The 22,531-nt window shown below is 39.1% G+C and overlaps 1 protein-coding gene across 1 annotated transcript; it reads left to right on the top strand.

Moving 5' to 3' along the window:
- The first annotated feature begins 496 nt into the window (after positions 1-496).
- On the top strand, positions 497-20,779 carry LOC103449440 (uncharacterized). The gene is made up of 8 exons (XM_070809320.1): positions 497-723; positions 1,404-1,513; positions 3,920-4,167; positions 4,630-4,794; positions 4,901-5,057; positions 15,996-16,135; positions 16,233-16,268; positions 19,316-20,779. The coding sequence occupies exons 2-8, from the start codon at positions 1,432-1,434 to the stop codon at positions 20,180-20,182; spliced, it is 1,695 nt and encodes a 564-aa protein (XP_070665421.1). The 5' UTR covers positions 497-723; positions 1,404-1,431; the 3' UTR covers positions 20,183-20,779.
- Positions 20,780-22,531: the final 1,752 nt, after the last annotated feature.

Raw genomic sequence — 22,531 nt, 5'->3', positions numbered from 1 at the left:
AGTTCCTCTTCGGATCTAATGATTATGAGCCTAAGGATCAAATGATCCGAACTGTTGAAATTTGATCAAATAGTTACAATTATTACAACTTTAGAATGATCTTTATTTGTGGCCGTTGAATCAAATTTCAACAACCCAGATCATTTAATCTTTAAGCTCAATATCTTTAGTTCCATAGAGGACCTAGGTCCCTGATTAATAACTTCACGGTACTTTAAACAAAATGTTGTAAAAGTATGAGAACAAAACAATTATAAACTAAGAAAACAAAATTAAATCGCTTAGTATTACGGTATAATAATATTCCTCTTCAGTTGTAACTGAGAAACCTTATATTCAATTCTTGCCAAATAAGAATTTGAATTACATTATTGTTAGCATGTGAGACTAAGTCCACTCCACCTCTATAAATAGTATCGTTTGTTAAAAAAAAAAAAAATTGAAACAAAACAAAATAAAGCAGAAAATAAAATTTGCAAAACAAAAAGGAGTATAGCAAATATCGAATAGCCCGGCGTCGTTTCAGACTCCAGAGGAAGGAGGAAGGAGAGGGACCGAGAGCACTTGGGCCTCAGCAAAAGTTGCCGGAAGAAGAGAGAGAAAGAGAGCGACGTCCATCCGCTGCTGCTCCGGTAAGTCTCCGAACCATGTCGTTCCTCCTTCTTCTTCATTTCCGTCCTTCTCCCTGATTCGATTCCTCAACGGCGTTTCGGTTCGAAAACTGTGCGTGACCACGCAAGTCTGTCTAAACCCTAGAATTTGGTTTTGTCAATATTCGTTTTTGTGTGGAAAATAAAGCTTCTTTTTTCATCGGGAATTAGTGAGTAAAGTCGAGAAGTATGTGTTCCAATACAATTATAGATAAAGAGTAAGAGTCGAATTGATTGATGAAATGGAAGCACAGTCGTATGAGATTGGTGGGTTTTGAGAGTAATGAAGGCCATGAAGTGCCTATTTAGCTAATTTCAAATTTTAATTTAGGAAACGGGTTAATTTTTTTTATAATTTTTTTAGCTGTGATTGCACTGAAATATGTAGCAGGATTAGTGTAAATAATTGTTTATTCTGTTGATTGAATCCCGCACTTGAATGGGTCTAAGAAGTTATAAACTTTACAAATTGTACTTACATTTTTTACTTTATTTACTGAATTTCAAATTTTAGTTCAGGAACTGGGGGCATTTTTATAATTTATGTGTTTATTTCACTGGGATTGCATGTAAATATGTAGCAAGACGGGACGGTATTGAGTACCAGGATTAGTGTAAAGAATTGTTTATTCTGTTGATGCAATCTTGTACTTGAATGGGTGAAACAAAAGTTAAAAACTTTACAAGTTCTAAATACATTTTTCGTATTACTTTTAAATTTTTAGTATAACAATACAGTTTTTATGGCAGCAGGGGATGTAAAAAACTGGGCAACAGCATAATGAGTAACGTTGAACCTTTTGACGGACAGATATTGGCTGACAAGCTTTCAAAACTCAACAGTTCACAACAATGCATTGAATGTATCCTCTTAAGAAATCCCCTGTGTATAGTACTTCATGGTTTAGCTAATTTATGTTTTGGTAATGATGTTTACAAGGAGGGAATAGCATTTGTTTCAGTGTAGCTGTATTACGCATCTACTCGTTAACATACTCTTTTATAAGAATTTTTGGTAAGAATAAAATACTAATACATGTTTTATATTACTAGGATCTTGCTGAATCTAATTCAATACAGCTTTATCCTTTTCCCTAATTTTAGATTTGTGAAGAAACTCCTAATTTTAAAGTTTTTACCTTTTCTGTATGCTCTTGTTTTTGGCTGCGTTAAAATTGTATTAGTGGGTGAAGTTTCAACTGTATCTATGTTTTCTCTTTGTGCTATAGTTTACAAGCAACTATCACACATATATTGCATGTTAGAATGACTGTTACTGTAGGAGGAGAAAGAGAGAGTGATGATAGTTATTGTAGAGGAAGAGAGAGTGCTGAAAAGATTGTGTAGAGATTTTTATATTTTTATTTTATTGAAATGAATTTTAGTTACTAGTTATCCAAATTATATATTTTATTTTCTTTTATTAAGGGTAAAATATTTGTTGGAGATTCTTTTTATATTGTAAGTGCCTATATATATATATTTTTTGTTGCAAATGTTGGTCCTTTATATATCTATACTTCCCTTAATAATAGTATAGATTATGTAAATAACTTTTGCCATTCACTTCTCAATAGATACTATTTTGATGTCATAGAATGTGATTTTTATTAAGTTTATTGACTGTACTACGATTTATGTTCTAGGGTGGATATCTTGTCCACTTTGTTTGCATTTTGTTGAGTAGTAGTAACATTTCTTTCTTATAAAAGAAAATGTAACTATTCAATTTATATGGAGGATCATTCTTGTGCATATATATGCCTCCCACTCTTTCCTCCCCTTAACAATATATTGTTTCTCGTTCTAACACTGTAATATTTTGTTTATAAAACTTAAGTGATGCATTGATGATGGCAGTATCTGCTATCTTGAAGTTATATCCATCGTGAAGTTATATTTTTAAAAAATGTTTTCCCATCATGACTTCTTTGAGCCAAAAAACTGAACGCTCCTAAACAACTTCCTTCTTTCTTTTCCTTTTCCCGCCTGCTGGTAATTAAGGCTCACAGACCTGGGGCATAAACTTAACATGAGCTCTTGGAGGCAAGTGGCTGTAGCACTTAAGTTCTCCATAGAGATTGCTGCTAAATGCCTTAGCAGTTGTGCTGTTTTATTGGATAAATAGTGAACAGTGATTTAAATTTGTCATGGGAACGTCTTAGCATGGCTTATCTCTTGCGTCTTGTACATCATGTTACTTTATTTTAGATGACATCAATATTAAGAGTTCTAGGCCCCTGTTGTTACGCTTGACTAGCTCGGACTAGATTAGCTTCAAGGACTAAGTTGGATTGGCTTGGCTTGGAAAAAGCAGTATAAGAATAGCAAAGTTTGGTGCAGTGCCGAACTAAGCTACATACTAAAATAATAGACCCAAATTTTTATTTTGCCATATTCTAATTCTCTTTTATACTTAAAAAAAACAAAAAAGCTATTATTTTATTACTTTTTCACCCAACTATTTTTCTGCCATTACTATTTAGAAGAGAACCCTTTTTTTTGGGTCAATCTCTCTCTCTCTCTCTCTCTCTTCACTCCCTCTCAGAACTTCATAATTGACTGCAAATCTTCAAAATAAAACCACAAAGCAAGAAAGAGATTGAAAATTTAGGAATTGGGCTTAGTGCAGAAGTTGCGGTACAACATGTATATATAAGATGGAGAGAGAGATTAAATTGAAGCAAAAAGGGGCGGGGGCCCGGGGGGGGGGGTTGGGTTAACAGTGCAGGATGGTTGGGCGAAGGGTGCATGTGTGATTGCCTCGAAGCTGGGAGATGGGGAAGGGTCTGGACTGGGTTTGATTTGGGCTCGCGTGCCCTTTTCTTTCTAGGACGGCTTAATACTGAGCTTTTACTCGGGATTGCTTATTGTGATTTAGTGAGGCGTGGAGTCTAGGTGAGTCCAGTTTAGTCTCATTTAAGTTAGTCCTTGGTCATACCAAGCATGGGATTAGTAACCCTAGCTAGTGCACTCCCACCTAAGATGGTGAAATAAACGGGGCCCTATAATTTGCAACTGTACAACAATTTCATCCAGATCTGTAACCCTATACAGTCTTTTATACTGTATCCTTTAGAATGATATTTCTTCGGTAAATTTTCTGGTAAACATATTTGATAATATAGGTACATATATTGATTTCTGGATGTATTAATGATACCTTAGTTCTTATTTTATGAGATTTGTACATAGATGTAATGTACTACCTGATCACTTAGCTCCAACTTTGATGTTTATATTATGTGCTTCCTTAATCATTTAAATAGCTTTATCTCGTTGGTGTATTTCTCACCGAAAGAAAGCAAGGCAGATTGTTGAAACGTGGGATAAATGCTTTAATTCTGCCCAGAAAGATCAGCGCGTGGCTTGTCTATATTTGGCTAATGACATATTGCAAAACAGTAGGCGAAAGGGCAGTGAATTTGTGAATGAATTCTGGAAGTTCCTTCCTGCAGCTCTTAAGCATGTTTATGAAAATGGTGATCAACATGGAAAGAAAGCTGCCACAAGACTGGTGAGCATTTATGAATGTTCTCTTTTGTTTTACAAATAACAGTATTGAATAGCTGTATGATTATGCTACCATAGATAGATATTTGGATGTGTGCATGCATGCATGCAATTGCATGACCTGATACTACAATGTTAAGTGACTTAAGTCTATAGTAGTGGGCCTGAGAAACTTTGACGATTCTGTAGTGTTTGTATTTTCGTCGAATTGGAAACTGAACCTAAGTCCTTTTTAGATGCTCCAGAGGATTTCACTACCTAGCCAACTGAGTTTGCACCATCTATCAACCCAAAAAAATTCGTAGTTTGCTCCTACTCTCCGGAAGACAAGCTCCTTCCATTCCATGTATTGGACTAGAGTGAACCAGTTTAGTGTCCACTCTTATTTACGTTTCCTTTTGATCATTTGTGCCTAGCAATCTAGTCTCATTACTTCCTCTGTAAGTAAGCTATGTCGTTTGTTCAGGTTGACATATGGGAAGAAAGAAAGGTTTTTGGGTCTCGAGGGCATAGTCTTAAAGATGATATGATGGGAAGGAATCCTCCTGCTCCACCTGCTCCACCTGCAAGCAATGGAAAGAGTTCAAATCCTATCAAGATAGTGAAGAGGGATGCACACTCAGTTAGACTTGTAAGCACTTTGGGCAGTCTTTAATGTTGGTTTATATTCAATGCCTATAATTGTATTCTTATTTATTGTGAGCTTGTACATGCCTTAATATTCGTCTAAACCTCAGAAATTGGCTGTTGGAGGTCTGCCAGAAAAAATACTTACTGCATTTCAACCTGTTCTTGATGAACATCTTACGGAAGAAGCTGCTTTACACAAGTGTAATGCTGCTGTACTTTATGTGGGTAAAATTGATGAAGATGTTGAAAACACCTTGATTCATGGTAAGAGTTGGGACATGTGGTTAAGTTCATAAATGTTGATTATATGTGACTTTGTTCGATGATAGTCATAGAACTAGATGACAAAACAGAAGACTCTTATGGGGTGAAAACTAGGTTCTGTTAATTTTGACTTTAATTGTTGTGTGTTTATAATGCTAATTCTACAAATCAATTGATTACCAAAAGCATATTTATTGCATTTGAATGGTGGGGAGTGGAAGTTATCTTCAATGCCCTAGAAAATATGTCTCTCAGGGCTATTTCTATTCTCCTAGTTCAAAACTTCTTGTTTGTAATGGAACTAGAATCCAATTCTGGAAGATACTAGGGTAGGTGATTCATCCCTTCAATTTCATCATCGTGGACAAGACCTTGGTACAAGATGTTGTAGATGTCAAGAGGGTAGGAGATAGAATCATGGCAATCAAGATTGTAATAGGACAAGAACTTATCAATGTGATTAGTGCGTACGCACCTCAAGTAGGGTTGGATACGAGTTCGAAGGAGAAATTTTGGGAAGATCTTGGAGACTTGGTGCAAGGAATTGCTCAGACGGAGAAGTTATTTATAGGAGGAGATTTAAATGGACACGTGGGCAGGGAGACAGACAACTATGGAGGTTTTCATAGTGGCCATGGTTTTGGGGAGAGAAACGAGGATGGGGAAGCTATCTTGGATTTTGCAATGGCATATGATCTCTTCTTAGCCAACACCTTCTTTAAGAAGAGAGAAGAACATGTGATCACCTACAAGAGTGGGTCGTCAAAAACACAAATAGATTTTCTTCTAATGAGGAAAGGGGATCGTATAACTTGTAAGGATTGCAAAGTTATACCAGGAGAGAGCGTGGCTTATCAACATCGCTTGTTGGTGATGGATGTACATATCAAAAGAGTAAGACAAAAGAACAAGACTTGGAAGTGCCTAAGGACTAGATGGTGGAATCTAAAAGAAGAAAAACAAGCCATTTTTAAAGAGAAGGTAATCACCCAATGTGTGTGGGATAGAGAGGGGGAAGCTAGCCAAATGTGGGATTCCATGGCTAGTTGTATCCGAAGAGTAGCAAAAGAGGTATTAGGAGAGTCCAAGGGCTTTGCCCCACACCAAAAGGAATCTTGGTGGTGGAATGAGGAGGTACAAACAAAGGTGAAGGCTAAGAAGGAATGTTGTAAAGCCTTATACAAGGAGAGGACCGATGAAAATGGTGAAAGGTATAGAAAAGCGAAGCAAGAGGCGAAGAAAGCTGTCAGAGAAGCTAAGTTAGCGGCTTACGACGATATGTATAAACGACTAGATACCAAAGAAGGAGAGTTGGATATCTATAAACTATCTAGAGCAAGGGAAAAGAAGACAAGGGACCTAAACCAAGTGAGGTGCATCAAGGATGAGGATGGAAATGTTCTTGCTACAGAGAACGCGGTTAAAGACAGATGGAGAGGTTATTTTCATAATCTTTTCAATGAAGGACATGAAATGAGTGCTTCTTTAGGGGAGTTGAGTAACTCAGAAGAGTGTAGAAACTACTCTTTTTATCGTCGAATCCGGAAGGAAGAAGTGGTTGTAGCTTTGAAGAAGATGAAGCATAAAAAAGCAATAGGCCCAGACGATATACCAATCGAAGTGTGGAAACTTTTGGGAGAGACAGGTATAACATGGCTCACTGACCTTTTCAATAGGATTTTGAAAACGAAGAAGATGCCAAATGAGTGGCGAACGAGCACTTTGGTGCCTATCTACAAGAATAAGGGCGACGTACAAAATTGCATGAACTATAGGGGTATTAAGCTAATGAGTCATACAATGAAGCTCTGGGAGAGAGTCATTGAGCATAGATTGAGGCAAGAGACACGGGTTTCGGACAACCAATTCGGGTTCATGCCAGGGCGCTCAACCATGGAGGCAATCTATCTCTTACGAAGATTGATGGAAAGATATAGAGATGGGAAAAAGGATTTACACATGGTCTTTATAGATTTGGAAAAAGCGTATGATAGGGTCCCAAGAGATATGCTTTGGAGGATTTTAGAGAAGAAAGGAGTACGAGTAGCATATATCCAAGCTATAAAGGATATGTATGAAGGAGCAAAGACTGCCGTAAGAACTCATGAAGGACAAACCGAAAGCTTTCCCATAACTGTAGGATTACATCAAGGCTCATCCTTAAGTCCTTACCTTTTTGCGTTGGTAATGGATGAGTTAACAGGACATATTCAAGATGATATTCCTTGGTGTATGCTTTTCGCAGACGATATAGTGTTGATAGATGAAACTCAGGAAGGGGTAAATGCAAAGCTTAACCTTTGGAGAGAAGTGTTGGAATCTAAAGGTCTTCGCCTAAGCCGATCAAAGACAGAATATATGGAGTGCAAGTTCAGTGCAAATGGAGGCCAAAACGTGTTAGGGGTGAGGATCGGAGATCAAGAAATACCAAAGAGCGACCGTTTTCGTTACCTAGGATCTATCTTGCAAAAGAACGGAGAATTAGATGGAGATCTCAACCATAGAATACAAGCTGGATGGATGAAGTGGAAGAGTGCATCCGGCGTGTTGTGTGACCGCCGTATGCCACTGAAGCTCAAGGGAAAATTTTATAGGACGGCAATAAGGCCGGCGATGCTGTATGGCACAGAATGTTGGGCGGTGAAACATCAACACGTACACAAAATGGGTGTAGCGGAGATGAGGATGCTTCGTTGGATGTGTGGGCACACGAGAAAGGATAAGATTAGGAATGAGGATATCCGGGGTAAAGTAGGAGTAGCCGAAATTGAAGGAAAGATGAGAGAAAATCGGTTACGGTGGTTTGGACATGTGCAAAGAAGGCCTACTGACGCTCCGATTAGAAGATGCGACTATGGGACAGAGGTTCAGGGCCGAAGGGGTAGAGGAAGACCTAGGAAAACTTTGGAAGAGACTCTAAGAAAGGACTTAGAGTACTTGGATCTAACGAAGGACATGACACAGGATCGAGCACAATGGCGTTCTAAGATTCATATAGCCGATCCCACTCAGTGACTTGGATTTTCCAAGTCTCCAACCGAGAAGTTTTCCTCACTCGGGAAATTAAGGGAACACTACCCCAACCTACATGCTCCACTCAGAAAGCTTCAACATACAAGCTTCAACAAAAGAAAATTCAAAGAACTTAGCGAAGAAGGCTTTGGTGTATTTAACACAATACGTTGAAATGAAGGAAAGCTTATTTATTGATATCCTCGATAAGCTACAAATATGTACATATACATGAGTCAAAATAAACACACAAGAGGGAGCCTTCACAAAGGTTGCTTAGGAGAAGTCTCAGCAGTCGGTAGAGCCCCAGAAAGAGAAGGCACCGGAGGGGGATCATTTGGAGCCTCAGTACTGGACAGAACCCTAGAAGGAGGAGGCATCAAAGGTTGATCATTTGGAGCTTCATTACGCGGTACAACCCCAGAAGACGAAGGCAATAAATGCCTTTGGAACAAACCCACAAATCTCTGATGATCAAGTAAAACCTGACCATCAGTTTCCTTCATCTGGTCAAGCTTCCTCTTCATGTTTGTAGCATAGTCATGTGCGAGCCGGTGCAACTGTTTATTCTCATGCTTGAGCCCTCTAATCTCCTGTTTGAGACTCATCACTTCAGCCGCCAATGATTCAACTTGGCGGGTTCGAGCAAATAGGCGTTGGGCCATATTAGACACAGAACCTGCACACTGAACACTGAGAGCCAGCGAATCCTTAACAGCTAACTCATCAGACCGTTTGGAAAGTAGTCTGTTATCTTTGGGAGTGAGAAGGTTCCTGGCCACCACCGCAGCGGTCATATCATTCTTCATCACGGAATCCCCAACGGTAAGAGGACCAGTAGGGGAGACGAAGGATGGGCGCCATATGTTGTCTGGAGAAGGCGGGGCTGCCTCTTCAACAAGGTTCAAGTCAAAACGACGGTCGGAGGGGCCAGACATTTTCAAAGGTGTTGAAGAGAGAAGAGGTCGGACAAATCAAGATCTTAGAAGTGCAAGAATGAAGCTTCTACTGGTGGAGATTCAAGTGTGCTTTGGAACTTAATGCCAGCCCCTATAAAAATCTGCACTCGACGGAGCTTCAGAAATCGAAGAGGCGCCTGCTCAGAAATCGAAGAGGCGTTTGCTTTCTCAAAAGCTGGGCTGCTTAGAGATCACGAGGGTTGATCTCAGAAATTGAAAAGGCGTTTGCTTTCTCAAAAGTTGGGCTGCTCAAAGACCACGAAGGCCGATCTCAGAAATCGAAGAGGCGCTCGCTTTCTCAAAAGCTGGGCTCCCCAGAGACCACGAGGGCCGATCTCAGAAATCGAAGAGGCACCTACTTTTCCAGCCTTGTCAGCACCTGTCACACGCACACTCAGCTTTGCGGAAATTATGGGCATTCTGTCAAAGACTTCTGGGGAGGTAGAAAACACATGAATCTTACTGTTCAATCACCCACTTCCCACACGCAACAATAGCTCATGGGTACCACAGATAACTATGCCAAAGTTCTCTGCCAAAGTTGAGCACGTGAAGCTTGCAGCTCCCACTACATCGCTCTTGACCAAAAAGGGTAAAAGAATAGCAAAGAAACAGCACTAACAAAGTTTAGACCCATAAATTTTGAAGGTCTAGCTACCATATTATTACCCACAAGGGTAAAGGAACAGTACCACTGCTGGATAATTGGAAAGTCCCTGTGTGTCAACCTCTGTGCTTCGTGGCAAGGTAGACTAGCAAACATGCCCAACCTTTACTCACATTCGAGAAACACTCCCAATAAGATTGCTTGCTCCAAAATCGAAGAGGCACCGTCCTCCGAATCTCGAGAGCCAGACTCCCAACATGACTACTTTCTTAAAAATCGAAGAGAGGGTAAAGGAACAGTACCATTGCTGGATAATTGGAAAGTCCCTGTGTGTCAACCTCTGTGCTTCGTGGCAAGGTAGACTAGCAAACATGCCCAACCTTTACTCACATTCGAGAAAACACTCCCAACAAGATTGCTTGCTCCAAAATCGAAGAGGCACCGCCCTCCGAATCTCGAGAGCCAGACTCCCAACATGATTACTTTCTCAAAAATCGAAGAGACACTGCTCCCCGAATCTCGAGAGCCAAACCCCCAGCATGATTGCTTTCTCAAAAATCGATGAGGCATCGTTCTCCGAATCAATCGAAGAGGCGCTCGCTTTCTCAAAAGCTGGGCTGCTCAGAGACCACGAGGGCCGATCTCAGAAACCGAAGAGGCACCTACTTTTCCAACCTTGTCAGCACCTGTCACACGCACACTCAGCTTTGCAGAAATTATGGGCATTCTGTCGAAGACTTCTGGCGAAGTAGAAAGCACATGAATCTTACTGTTCAATCACCCACTTCCCACACGCAACAATAGCTCATGGGTACCATAGATAACTTTGCCAAAGTTCTCTGCCAAAGTTGAGCACGTGAAGCTTGCAGCTCCCACTACATCGCTCTGACCAAGAAAGGTAAAAGAATAGCAAAGAAACAGCACTAACAAAGTTTAGACACATAAATTTTGAAGGTCTAGCTACCATATTATTACCCACAAGGGTAAAGGAACAGTACCACTGCTGGATAATTGGAAAGTCCCTGTGTGTCAACCTCTATGCTTCGTGGCAAGGTAGACTAGCAAACATGCCCAACCTTTACTCACATTCGAGAAAACACTCCCAACAAGATTGCTTGCTCCAAAATCGAAGAGGCACCGTCCTCCGAGTCTCGAGAGCCAGACTCCCAACATGACTACTTTTTCAAAATCGAAGAGAGGGTAAAGGAACAGTACCATTGCTGGATAATTGGAAAGTCCCTGTGTGGCAACCTTTGTGCTTTGTGGCAAGGTAGACTAGCAAACATGCCCAACCTTTACTCACATTCGAGACAACACTCCCAACAAGATTGCTTGCTCCAAAATCGAAGTGGCACCGCCCTCCGAATCTCGAGAGCCAGACTCTCAACATGATTACTTCCTCAAAAATCGAAGAGACACTGCTCTCCGAATCTCGAGAGTCAGACCCCCAGCATGATTGCTTTCTCAAAAATCGAAGAGGCATCGTTCTCCGAATCTCGAAAGCCAGATACCACAGACCACTTTTTCAAAGTGCTCTGACAGAGTTAAAACATGTGAAACTGGCAGCTCCCACTACCGTGCTATGACCAAGCTGGGTAAAGGAATAGCATTACTACTTGTTGTTAGGGAGACTCCTATATATGTCGACCTCCATCCCCAACGGACAGGCAGACCTGCAAAAATGCTCAACCCTTCATCATATCTGAGAGGGCACTCCCAACGAAGCCTTTCGAAATATTCAGCTTTCTTTCCCCCCGATAATACCTCTGCAAACAAGCTATACTAGAGCAAGAATATCTCATATCATCAGGGTTAAAAGCAAGAGTATCCCATATCATGCTTTTTCCCTGTCTTTTCTTTTGGCCTTGTTTTTACCTGCAAGACAAGAAGAAAGAGAGCAATCAGTCAGCACTTGGAATCAAGCTTCCAACCAAGAACTGACTGCCTGGAACCCCTTACCTGATTACTTACCTGGCATTGCTCTTGAGTACTCATCTTCAACATCTTATGTTTCCAGGGAAGATTCCGCATCTGCTTAAGGAACAGATAGGGCAAGTGCGACGGATACAAGGAAGCATGTGGAGACAAGCGTAACAGCACACGTGCCGATACATCCATTACTCTGTCAAAAGCAAAAGTATCCCATATCAGCAGGGTGGAACGTACTCTAGATTTGATGGACTTGTTTTGACCCTCAAATTCTTCAGTCGGCCTTATACTCTGGAGGAAACCAGAAAACCCTCCAGCTCAGTTCAAGAATAAGCCTGTGGAAAGTTACTTCTTCAAAAGCAAAAGTATCTCATATCATCTCTTCTCATTTTTCTTCTCTTTATCCTTCATGCTGCTGCAAGATGGGGAGAAGGTGAACAATCAGTCGGAGCTCTGATTGCTTACCTTGTCTGTCACCTCTTTCAGCAGACCCCCTAGCTCGGCGACTTGGGGGACTCCTACTACATGGTTTGTATCGCGCTTGACCAAGCCTGAAACTACAAGTAAGGTTCAAGTGAAATTGATACATTACCTTGTGCATCTCCACCAGTTAAAGATACCACCCCTGGATGGAGGAAGAGTACTTCCAGAGAAGATGCCACATCTACCTATGAGACAGATAAGGCAAGTCAAGACGACACCACACTCCGATACTTAGAAGTTTCGTGATTACGAGATCATTTTCTCCCACAATATTTCCTAATGTCATTTGTACTAAATCATTCACTTGTACTCACTAAAGGAGAGCTTGAACCTATGTACTTGTGTAAACCCTTCACAATTAATGAGAACTCTTCTATTCCGTGGACGTAGCCAATCTGGGTGAACCACGTACATCTTGTGTTTGCTTTCCTCTCTCTATCCATTTATATACTTATCCACACTAATGACCGGAGCAATCTAGCGAAGATCACAAAAAACGACCGTTTTCGCTACCTAGGATCTATCTTGCAAGAGAACGGAGAATTAGATGGAGATTTCAACCATAGAATACGAGCTGGATGGAAAGAGTGCATCCGGCGTGTTGTGTGACCGTCGTAGGCCACTGAAGCTCAAGGGAAAATTTTATAGGACGGCAATAAGGCCAACGATGTTGTATGGCACAGAATGTTGGGTGGTGAAGCATCAACACGTACACAAAATGGGTGTAGCGGAGATGAGGATGCTTCGTGGGATGTGTGGGCACACGAGAAAGGATAAGATTGGGAATGAGGATATCCGAGGTAAAGTAGGAGTAGCCGAAATTGTAGGTAAGATGATAGAAAATCGGCTCCGGTGATTTGGACATGTGCAAAGAAGGCCGACTGACGCTCCGGTTCGAAGATGTGACTACGGGACAGAGGTTCAAGGCCGAAGGGGTAGAGGAAGACCTAGGAAAACTTTGGAAGAGACTCTAAGAAAAGACTTAGAGTACTTGGATCTAACGGAGGACATGACACAAAACCGAGCGCAATGGCGTTCTAGGATTCATATAGCCGACCCCACTTAGTGGGAAAAGGCTTTGTTGTTGTTGTTGTTGTTTGTTGTCTCCAGTTTATATTAGCTGGTGAATCAACTGAGCACATCTTTTTACATTGTTCCTGCAGTTCACAAATCTGGTGTAACTTGTTGCTTGATTTTTCTAAGAAATAGCTATGCACTGTTGACATAGGTCTTTCTGAGCCAATAAGAGAGCCTTTAAACTCTGGCCAATAGGAGAGCCTTTAAACTCTGTCCACTAAGAGAGGTTTTAAACTCTGGCTAATAGGAGAGCCTATCTACATGGTTGTAAAGGAAGAGAAGAATTTTTTAAGATAGAGAGGAGTTCACTTTAATGCCGGACAAATTAAATTTCTTGCTTCCTCTTTGTTGCATTTTATGGATGCTGGATTTAGCGTAACCCATCTGGATTGGTTGCATTTATAGTTGGTGTGGTCTAGGTGGAATGTATTGTGTGTGATTTTGTGTGTTTCTTAACAGACAGAAAAAAATAGTATATTTTTAATTAAGGGGTGGCTGTTGTTGGTCCACAAGTAGCAATAGGGCAAACCATTTATTCTTGGACAAGCAGTGGTTACAAAAGAATTAAGACCTGGAGAGAATTATCTTGTAATGTTAATGTTCAACGACCTTTGAATATTGGTGGATTTGTGATTTCTGGTTGATGGCACTCTTGAAGGAGAGCCATGTGTTTTGGGGGTTTTCTTGTAACAATTGTATGCACGGAGATTTGATTGACAACCCATTTCTTCTTTCAACCCATCTTCTATGGTTTTGAAGGCTATGGTACCACTTAAGGTACTAGTAATAGCTTCAAGTGCTTAATGGGAATGACATCTTTGATTCTGTTTGCCTTTATTCCTGTCATCGTATCATGCGTAGAGAAGAAGCTGAAAGTGCATGACATGATTCTTTGTTTCCCAATTGCTTTATATTATGGCTAAGGTTGTTTAAGGAAAATATTGGGTTGGGCAATTCCAACATCTTGTCCTAGTTTATTTTGTCAAGGGGACGAGTTTTTTGGCTGAGGACATATGAGAGAAGTTTCTGGGAGAGGTAGAGTGACGGCTCTGTTTTGGGTAGTTGGGTTCCAACTGGAGGACCTTTGCCAAATTTAGGGGAAAGGGGGTGGAGATTTTGTGACATAAAGTTCTCTATTGGGATATTATGGGCGATTGGACCTTTGGTTTCTTCAGAATTTCAGGGAACACCTATTTATACTGTTTTTGTAGATCAGAGTGCTCCTCTTACTTGACAGAAAAATTATATTTTATACAATTTCATTCTAGGATAATTAAAATACAGGTTATTTGTACAGTGGATATCGTGTCCTCTGATTTGCACATTTTCAATTTAAGTTGGAATATTTGTTTGTGTCAAAACAGAAAAAAGGTTAGGATGGACTTGTTTGGAGACAGTATGATCAGTTTGAATGAACTCTCATGTGGTTTATTAAGATGGTCATTTTATTTTGATAATTTGAGAGTGAAATATTTCTCTTTCTGTTTTCTTTTGATAGTTTAGGAAAAAGATGTTTTGACCCTTTTCCTCTTTGTATAGCTGTATTATGTGGTGCTTGTGAGGGAGAGGAATGCTAGAAGTTTAGAACCTTTGAGGATACTTTGCAGCAGTTTTTGGCCATTTTTGTTTTGTCTGTTTTTCAAATGGATGTCAGTACATACTTTAGAGTTGTACGGTATAAGTGCATAGACTTGCGTATAGAATTTAGATCTTACTTTGCCCCCTCTTCACCTTCTCCCTTCCTCCTTCTTAATGCTCACCTCTTTCCTATACCTTTCTTTCTCTGACCTGTTTGTCCATTCAGCTAATTACTAGATAAATTCAAAGTAGCAACTTATCTTGTTTCCTAGTCTTAAGGAGGTTTAATTAATCTCTGCCAAGTGATTGAAAAAGTCTCACATCAGTATGACAAGCTCTCCTCTCTTTTTTTTTTTGGTCACACTATTGGTTCATTGTCTTGGGAGCAGCCTCTCCATAAATGGGGGTAAGGCTAGCTGACATTCACCTCTCCCAGACCCTGTGTAAAGCGGGAGCCTTGTGCACTGGGTACGACCTTTTTTACTATTGGTTCATTGTCCAAGCTATTTTGTGTGCATTACTGCATTTTCATTTTTTTTTCATGAGTTGTATTTCCAAAAGGCTCTATGACTCTGTTCTTTTACTCGGATGTAAATTATGCAGCATCGATAGACTGCTAGGGGGAAATTGAATTGGTTTATTTGATTAATCAAGCTAGTACACTTGCTGCTATAACTATTTATAGGTTGGCCTGATATAATCTCATCTTAGTCTTTTACCATGTCCGTCTCGAGCGTAGTTCTAGGAGTAACAATTGTAAGTTTCAAACTTCATAAATAAAAAAAAATCCTAAAACAAGTATCATTTAAAATGAGTATCCCTTTCTGGGTATTACTATTTAGGAATGACCGTGTAAGTAGAATAGGAAGTTTCTAGGCATTGAATCTACATCTATCCTTGTGTATGTTTTGTTTCCCTTCGCTGATTTAAGTTATTTGAGGAACTCTAAAACAGTTAAGTTGCTATATGATATCATTTATGATTGCGATATCTAAAAGGTATTATTTGAAAAAATTAAATTGCTGAATTCTGAAAATAAAATGATGGATTTGAAAATATAAATATTCCATCCAGACCCTTAAGATCAAATAAATCCCTTTATTTGATATGTATGCTGATATTTACACTGTTTAGATTTTCATGCATGTAATGTAATGTAGATAGTTGAACTCTTTGATGCTTTCAGTAAACATAATACTGGTTTTGTGTTAATTTTGTTGAACGTCTCCTGATGTATATTAGTGCCATGTAGAATAGTTTTATTGATTTTCCCATTATAAACTGTGTAATCAGGAACTCAGCAGGGATCCACATTGTTGGATGATTTGAAAGAGCAAGAAGATGCACTTAATCAATCTGTTGGGCAACTTGAGAGCTCGGAGGCAACAAGATCTGCCTTGGTTTCACAACTTAAAGAAGCACTTCAGGATCAAGTACAATTTTTTTTTCTTTTCTATTCCACTTATGTTATCACTTGTGCGGCTTTGTTTAAGATTTCAGATATTGATGGCTACTTGCTAATATTTACAGGAAGCAAAGCTGGAAGTTGTTCGCACTCAATTGCAGGTAAAAGTAGCTAACTAAACTTCATTTGCCCCTCTTAAAATTAAGAAGTCTTTCTTTCTCTTGGAAATGGTGGGCATATATCTAGTCTTTATAATTTGATTTACAAGGGGTTTTATCACTGAATGTTATCAAGATCAACTAGTCGTCAACGTCACTTCCTCATAATCTTTATAGCTAATAGAAATTGTGGTATTATCAACTCAGCGCCTTGATTCTGTTGATAATGAAGTCTTGAGTTTGATTCCTGCATTCCTCAAATGTTGAGATCTATTGATTGAAATGGCTAGATGATGTTTGTCATTAGAATAAGAATTGATTTGGTGGTGTTTTGCAGGAAAATGTTTGCTTGACAGTAAACTAAACTGTAGGAAAACTGAATCTTGATGTTACTCCTATATGCATGTATATTGTAGCAGAGAATGGAATATGATACATTTGTATCAACTTTAGGTCTTAATTAACATATGCATTTAAATGTGCACATATCCAACACAATTAACTATGATGGCTGTCAAGAGTGTAGGCGGTTAGTTATACTAGCTTGTTTTTTGATGCATATGCTCTTTCTCTTGTTTCTTTTGTTTGCTTCAACTCTTTCCCATGTCAATTCTAATCTTAACCCAAGTCAGTTTGGTTCAAATCTGTCCTGTATCAGTTCTAGGTCTCTAAGCGAGGCAACTAATATTTTAAGCGGCTTTGTTTTAGCTCGTGTATTGTCTTTGGTCCTTTTGCATAAACAAGTTCTAGTTATCATAATCTTGAGAAGAGTTGAGAAACAAACTTGTATAGAAGCATGTTAAATTCCCAGAACAGAAGTAATACTGAATTGAAAGAAAATTTTAATTTTGATTAAAAAGTACAACGATTTTAAATTTCTGGAGAAAATTTTAACAGAATTTGTATCTGTCATAATGTCATTAACATGCATCATTTTTTGGCTTACTCTCAGATGACTTTTTAAAAGAACATAAATAAGTAAAATGTTGAAGGCTTTAGAAAGTTTAAATTTCTAAGATCTTTGATTAATAATCTTTTCCCGTCCAACTGTATGTTCATTTTTTAGGACCTTAAATAGAAATATTATTTCGTTGAGTTTGTAGGTTGATAAAATAAAATGATCTTTAAACTCGTTTTTTAAATGTACATAAAATATTGGCAATACCGTTCCTCATAATTTAGATTTTTTTCTTTCTTATGGCCTTTACATCAGGCTTTGGCAATGATAAAGATCAAAGAGTTTTCCACTCGAAGTTGGGAGAAATTTTTCAGTTTACCTGGAATATAAGGCGGCACACCACATGTCATAATATAAGTGAATGGACATGAGAAATATACCCTAAAAGTGGGACATATCAACCATGTCGTTCACTTATATTATGACATGTGTACTGCTGTGTTCCAGGTACACAAAAATTTATCCTAAGTTGGGACTTAGCTAGGGTTGGGGGAGGTTATTTTGCTGGAGTTTTTATTAAATGTATTTGTTTTTGTTTGGGAGGGGAGGGGGTAAGTTTCCCTTGGCTCCTTTTTCTGCATATCTCTGAGAAGCAAATTCAATCTTTTATTTTTATTTTTTGGAAACCATCACCCATGGATATAGACATTCTGCACAAATTACATTAAATAATGTGAAGAAATAATCAGTGTAGGTTGTAAACACCCTAGTGTTTACTGTTTAGGGATGATTGAGTTAATTTTACTGATTTCTGGAAATTTTTTGGCATCACGCCGGCCTTCAGCCTCACATCAAAGGTGCCTTGGAGTCACTCCAAGTCCAAGGTTGTTGTGCCTCACAAACAAGCAGGAAACCCTAAGTTTCTTTCCACTAACACTTATTTTTTTCAAAGATTAGGGCAACTCCAGTGCAAAGATGTAAAACCGAGGATGTAAATAGGCCTTTTACATCTCCGGTGTCATATTCATTAGAATATTCCAAGATGCAAAACTATTTTGCACCAGTGGTAAAATGTATTTGGGATGTTAAATTTGCATTTTCATCTTGGAACTTATATTCTTCCACTGGACAGGCAGATAGTTAAAAATGCATCCAGTTTTATTTAAACAACTTAAAAAAAAAACATTTTTTAATTTATTAAACTACAATTTCAAATTATTATTTTATTATTTGAATTATTATCTCTACTAATTAATAAAACACTCATTGTCAACCAAAACCATATGAAATTACTAGTTTAGTTTAACCCTCTAATTAAAACAAAACATGAATAAGAAATATAGGGTAGAAATGTAATTTCACACAATCAAATTTTGCTCTTTTTTTTCAAAGCCTCACATGTAATCCTAACATATCTCTAATTTAAAAAAAAAAAATAATAATAATAAAAAACCTTCCCACTCCCACATTCTCTATCACTCTCTTCCTCTCTCCTATTTCAAAAACAAAAATAAAAAAATTTTCTCACACACACTGTGTGTGCCCATATGCTATTTGAATTATGGCAGTACAAATATTTTCTAGCAATTGCCTGCCATTTTCCAATTATTCATTGCCTTTGATTGAACATTGTTTAAATTTAATTGATTAAAAAGAAATATATATCCCAGGGATTGATGATCATAGAGGAGTTGACAATTAGTGACGTGCCAAGATCACAGTTTTGTATTTTTTGAATTAGTTTTATGCATCAAGTACTTGGCTTGGAAGAGCTTAAATGTTGGCGAGTAAATGCGAAATTGCATGTATATGACGCGTTGCCTTGAATGCTGGCTATCCAAACTCCAGCAGCTTATTCTATGTTTGTGGGTCCCATCTGGCTAGATGGAAAAAATGTATATGTAGGAACTTTTTTTTTCTTCTTCTTTTTTTTCAGGTGGGTTGGATAATTTACATGCCAAATTTGCAGTCCACTGAACTTCAAAATTAGTTTAGAGTTGTAAATTGGCCATTTCAAGATTAGGAGACGCAAACTAATTTTCTGTGTATAAAGTTGGTTCGGAGTAGAGCATATCAAACCACATCTTATAATGCAATTCCCTTTGTACTGGCTATTCTTTGCGATTAACAGGCGTGTTTTGTTTCCATGCAGGTTGCTCGACATCAGATTGAGAGAGTAAGTAATATTAAAAGGAGACTGAGTTTGTCCCCGGTTCTGAACCCCGAAAGCAATGTTGTTAACATGACACCTGAATCTACCAGGGGGTTAGAACCAAATTTACCGTTAGTCCAACAAACTGGCCTCCTACCACAGCCTCCAACGCAGCCTATGGCTTCTTTTGCCCCTGTAAAAACTACCGATGAAGAGAACAAGAAAGCAGCAGCAGCAGCTGTGGCTGCTAAGCTTGCTGCATCTACATCTTCTGCACAGATGTTAACGTCTGTTCTTTCATCTCTTGTTGCTGAAGAAGCTGCCTCTATGACTGGTAGCCTGAAATCAGCTGGTTTTACATCAGGAATATCCATGTTTCCTCCAGAAAAATGGCCCAAGCTTGAGAAACAAATGTCTGATGTTAACAATCCTGATGGTGGCAATGCAGCCTTTTTTACGCCTCTCCAACAGCAGGCAATGACCAGTGTTCCAATTGCGTCATCAGCAGCCATGCAGCCTATGTCCCACAGTAACCAGATGCAAAGTCCTTTTAGTCCGCTGCCACCACCTCCGGCACCATCACCACCTACTGCAACTACACCAGCGAATCAGTATGTCCAATCTTCTGGTCTTATGGTGGGTGGAATTCCTTACGGATATGGATCAAATACCTTGCCGCCTCCACCCCCTATACCTCCACATATCTCAATGAGTATGTCAAGGCCCAGTCAGCCGCAACAGCAGTCGCAGCCTCGGCAGCAGCAGCAGTTGCAGCCGGCTGCTGGGGGTTATTATCGGCCACTGGGTATGGGGTTCTACGGGCAAAGTAATCAGTCAAATACGCAGCCAGTAGTACCTCGACAGTAAGTTCTGTTTACTTTACCTAGTCAGAATCTCCTATCCTGGATCGTGGGCAAAACCAGCAAAGGTACCCACAACTGTTGGTGACAATATAGTCTTGGAAATCTATGGAGCCGGTGTAACTTCTCAGAGGCATCGTGTTGTTATGTAAATTAGTAGAGAATAGCGTCTGTCCTCCAACACCTAGGTCCATCTCCCCCTTGCCAATTTATGCAGAGTCCTTTGATGTGTCGTAGAACGTAAATTTCGCGGTAGCTATGTTTCAATTTGACATGAAGTGCCTAACTTGAATGTACCTGTGCAAACTTCTCTGGCGTTGTAAACAGCGTGTGGGGCATATTACTAAATTTGTACTTTAAATGTTTGATGTGCTTTCCCTTGTTAGTGTCTCTTCAGCTGCCTCCGAGAGGCTGCGTCCCGGTCGACGTTCAGACGAGGAGTATTCTCGGATGCAGAGCTGTTGGAAGATCGTTTCGTCGACTCGCCTCACTAGTGGGATGATGCTTTGTTGGTTAGAATTGTGCTTTAAATAGTAGTTATAAATTATAGTGATAGTCAAACTATATGATTATATGCGTTAAGCAGTAGCTCGGTTTTGTGCCATGTCTTCCATGAGCTGCAAGTGCTTTATATCTCTTTTTGAAGTCTCTTTTTTGAGTCTTTCTAGGTCTTTTTCTACCTTCTTTGCCGTGAGCCTCCATCTCATAGTTACACCTTCTAATTGGAGCATTTATAGGTCTTTGGTTCATGTGTTCAAACCATCTTAATTGATTATCTCATCTTATCTTCAATTGTGGGCATTCTTACTTTACCTCGGATATTCTCTTTCTTAAACCTATCTTTTCTTGTGTGCTCACATATCCAACGAAACATTTTCATTTCTGATACACATATATTTCTTCCAATTTTACAAAATACCACCTTATTTGTTATATTCTCGGTAATATATTTTGGAAAATGAGAGAATTCGTGAGGAGCAAACAAAGAAAAGTTGGGAGATTTGTTTATTATTACAATATAAGAAAGCTTTAGCATCTACTTTTTTATTGGAGCAAGCAAACCATTGCCGAAGGTATATAGCGTATGTTACAAATAAAATTAAGGAGAAAAATATACTTGGTTAGGAAGTTGCAGCCGTTGAGTAAGCTGTCTCTTTTAAATTCTAAATTACAATTACAACAAAAAGGCGACGCTTTATTGACACTCTAAACAAGCCGTTATTTACTATTATAAATATATAAATAAACTTACTTTTCCTCTCTTGCAACCCATTTTGTTGGGGAAGTCAGTGAACTTGATTGTTGTGTAACTAAAACCAAATGCAGGAAATGTGAAGTTCCGAGAAATTTTTTGGTTCTACATCAGTCGACCTAACGATTTTCTTGAACAACTTAAAAGAACGGAGTAACATGGGAAGAAAATGATTTTTTGCCCTATTTGAAAAATATTATATGTACTGAGAACACTTAACCACATGGTGTACTAATCCATGTGCTATAGTATATGTAGGAGAAATAGTTATACGCCCCACTTCTAGATACACGTATGTTATAATATGAGTAAAATAATAACACTTATTCTACTTCGTGTATAGCGAAAAATTATCATAGTGCATGGGCATGTAAACAAGGATAAAATTTAAAATTGGTCTATAACTTTCCCATAACTTTCACCTAGCTTTAACGAAAAATAAATAACAGGTCTATAACACGTGTGACTGTAGATCATTAGGCTATCTTCAATGGAGAGGGTTAAAGGTTCAAAAGCAAAAAAATAACCTGATTTGTCCAAATACTAATATCCAACCGATAACTGAGCCAGTGGCGGATCTACAGAGGGACCTGGGAGGTCCCAGGACCCCTCGGCGATCCTAAATTGCTGCTAGAAATTTTCCGGAGGACCCCTCGTACTCGACACGAGGTCTGTGCTACGGGTTGGAGTTGCAGGTTCTAATGGAGAAGAAGACAGCTGGGAGGGGAAGAAGAAAGAAAACAGGGCCTTTTAACAATTGGTCCACAACGGCATAGTTTTGGCCAATTGTTTTAATTTAATAAAAAAAATCAATGAGACAAACTCTGCTGTTTGTCCATGATGTTCCATATTCTTTTAAAGCCCCACATGGGCCGCATCCTTCCCGAGAGTCCCTCCCGTCTCCTTTCCCCACTCCTCTGCTTTTCCCCCTAATCCCCATCTTTCTTATATTCACCCAAAACCCAATTTCTAATCCCACCCAATTCCTAATCCCACCCAATTTCATATTATAATTACATTACTCCAATATCATACCTCCACTTGTTTCAATTCTCCAAGCCACCACTATTTAGTTCAAATTTCAAGTATGTTTTTTGGTATTCT

The sequence above is a fragment of the Malus domestica genome, chromosome 12, assembly GCF_042453785.1.
Source record: "Malus domestica chromosome 12, GDT2T_hap1".
Lineage (NCBI taxonomy): Eukaryota > Viridiplantae > Streptophyta > Magnoliopsida > Rosales > Rosaceae > Malus > Malus domestica.
The sequence above is the reverse complement of the archived record's forward strand: the minus strand, read 5'-3'. Positions and strand labels throughout refer to the sequence as shown.

Coding starts and splice junctions, on each gene's coding strand:
- LOC103449440 (XM_070809320.1), top strand. CDS start 1,432: ATGAGTAACGTTGAACCTTTTGACGGACAGATATTGGCTGACAAGCTT. Junction 1,514..3,919: donor TTCACAACAATGCATTGAAT/GTATCCTCTTAA, acceptor TCATTTAAATAG/CTTTATCTCGTTGGTGTATT. Junction 4,168..4,629: donor AGAAAGCTGCCACAAGACTG/GTGAGCATTTAT, acceptor TCGTTTGTTCAG/GTTGACATATGGGAAGAAAG.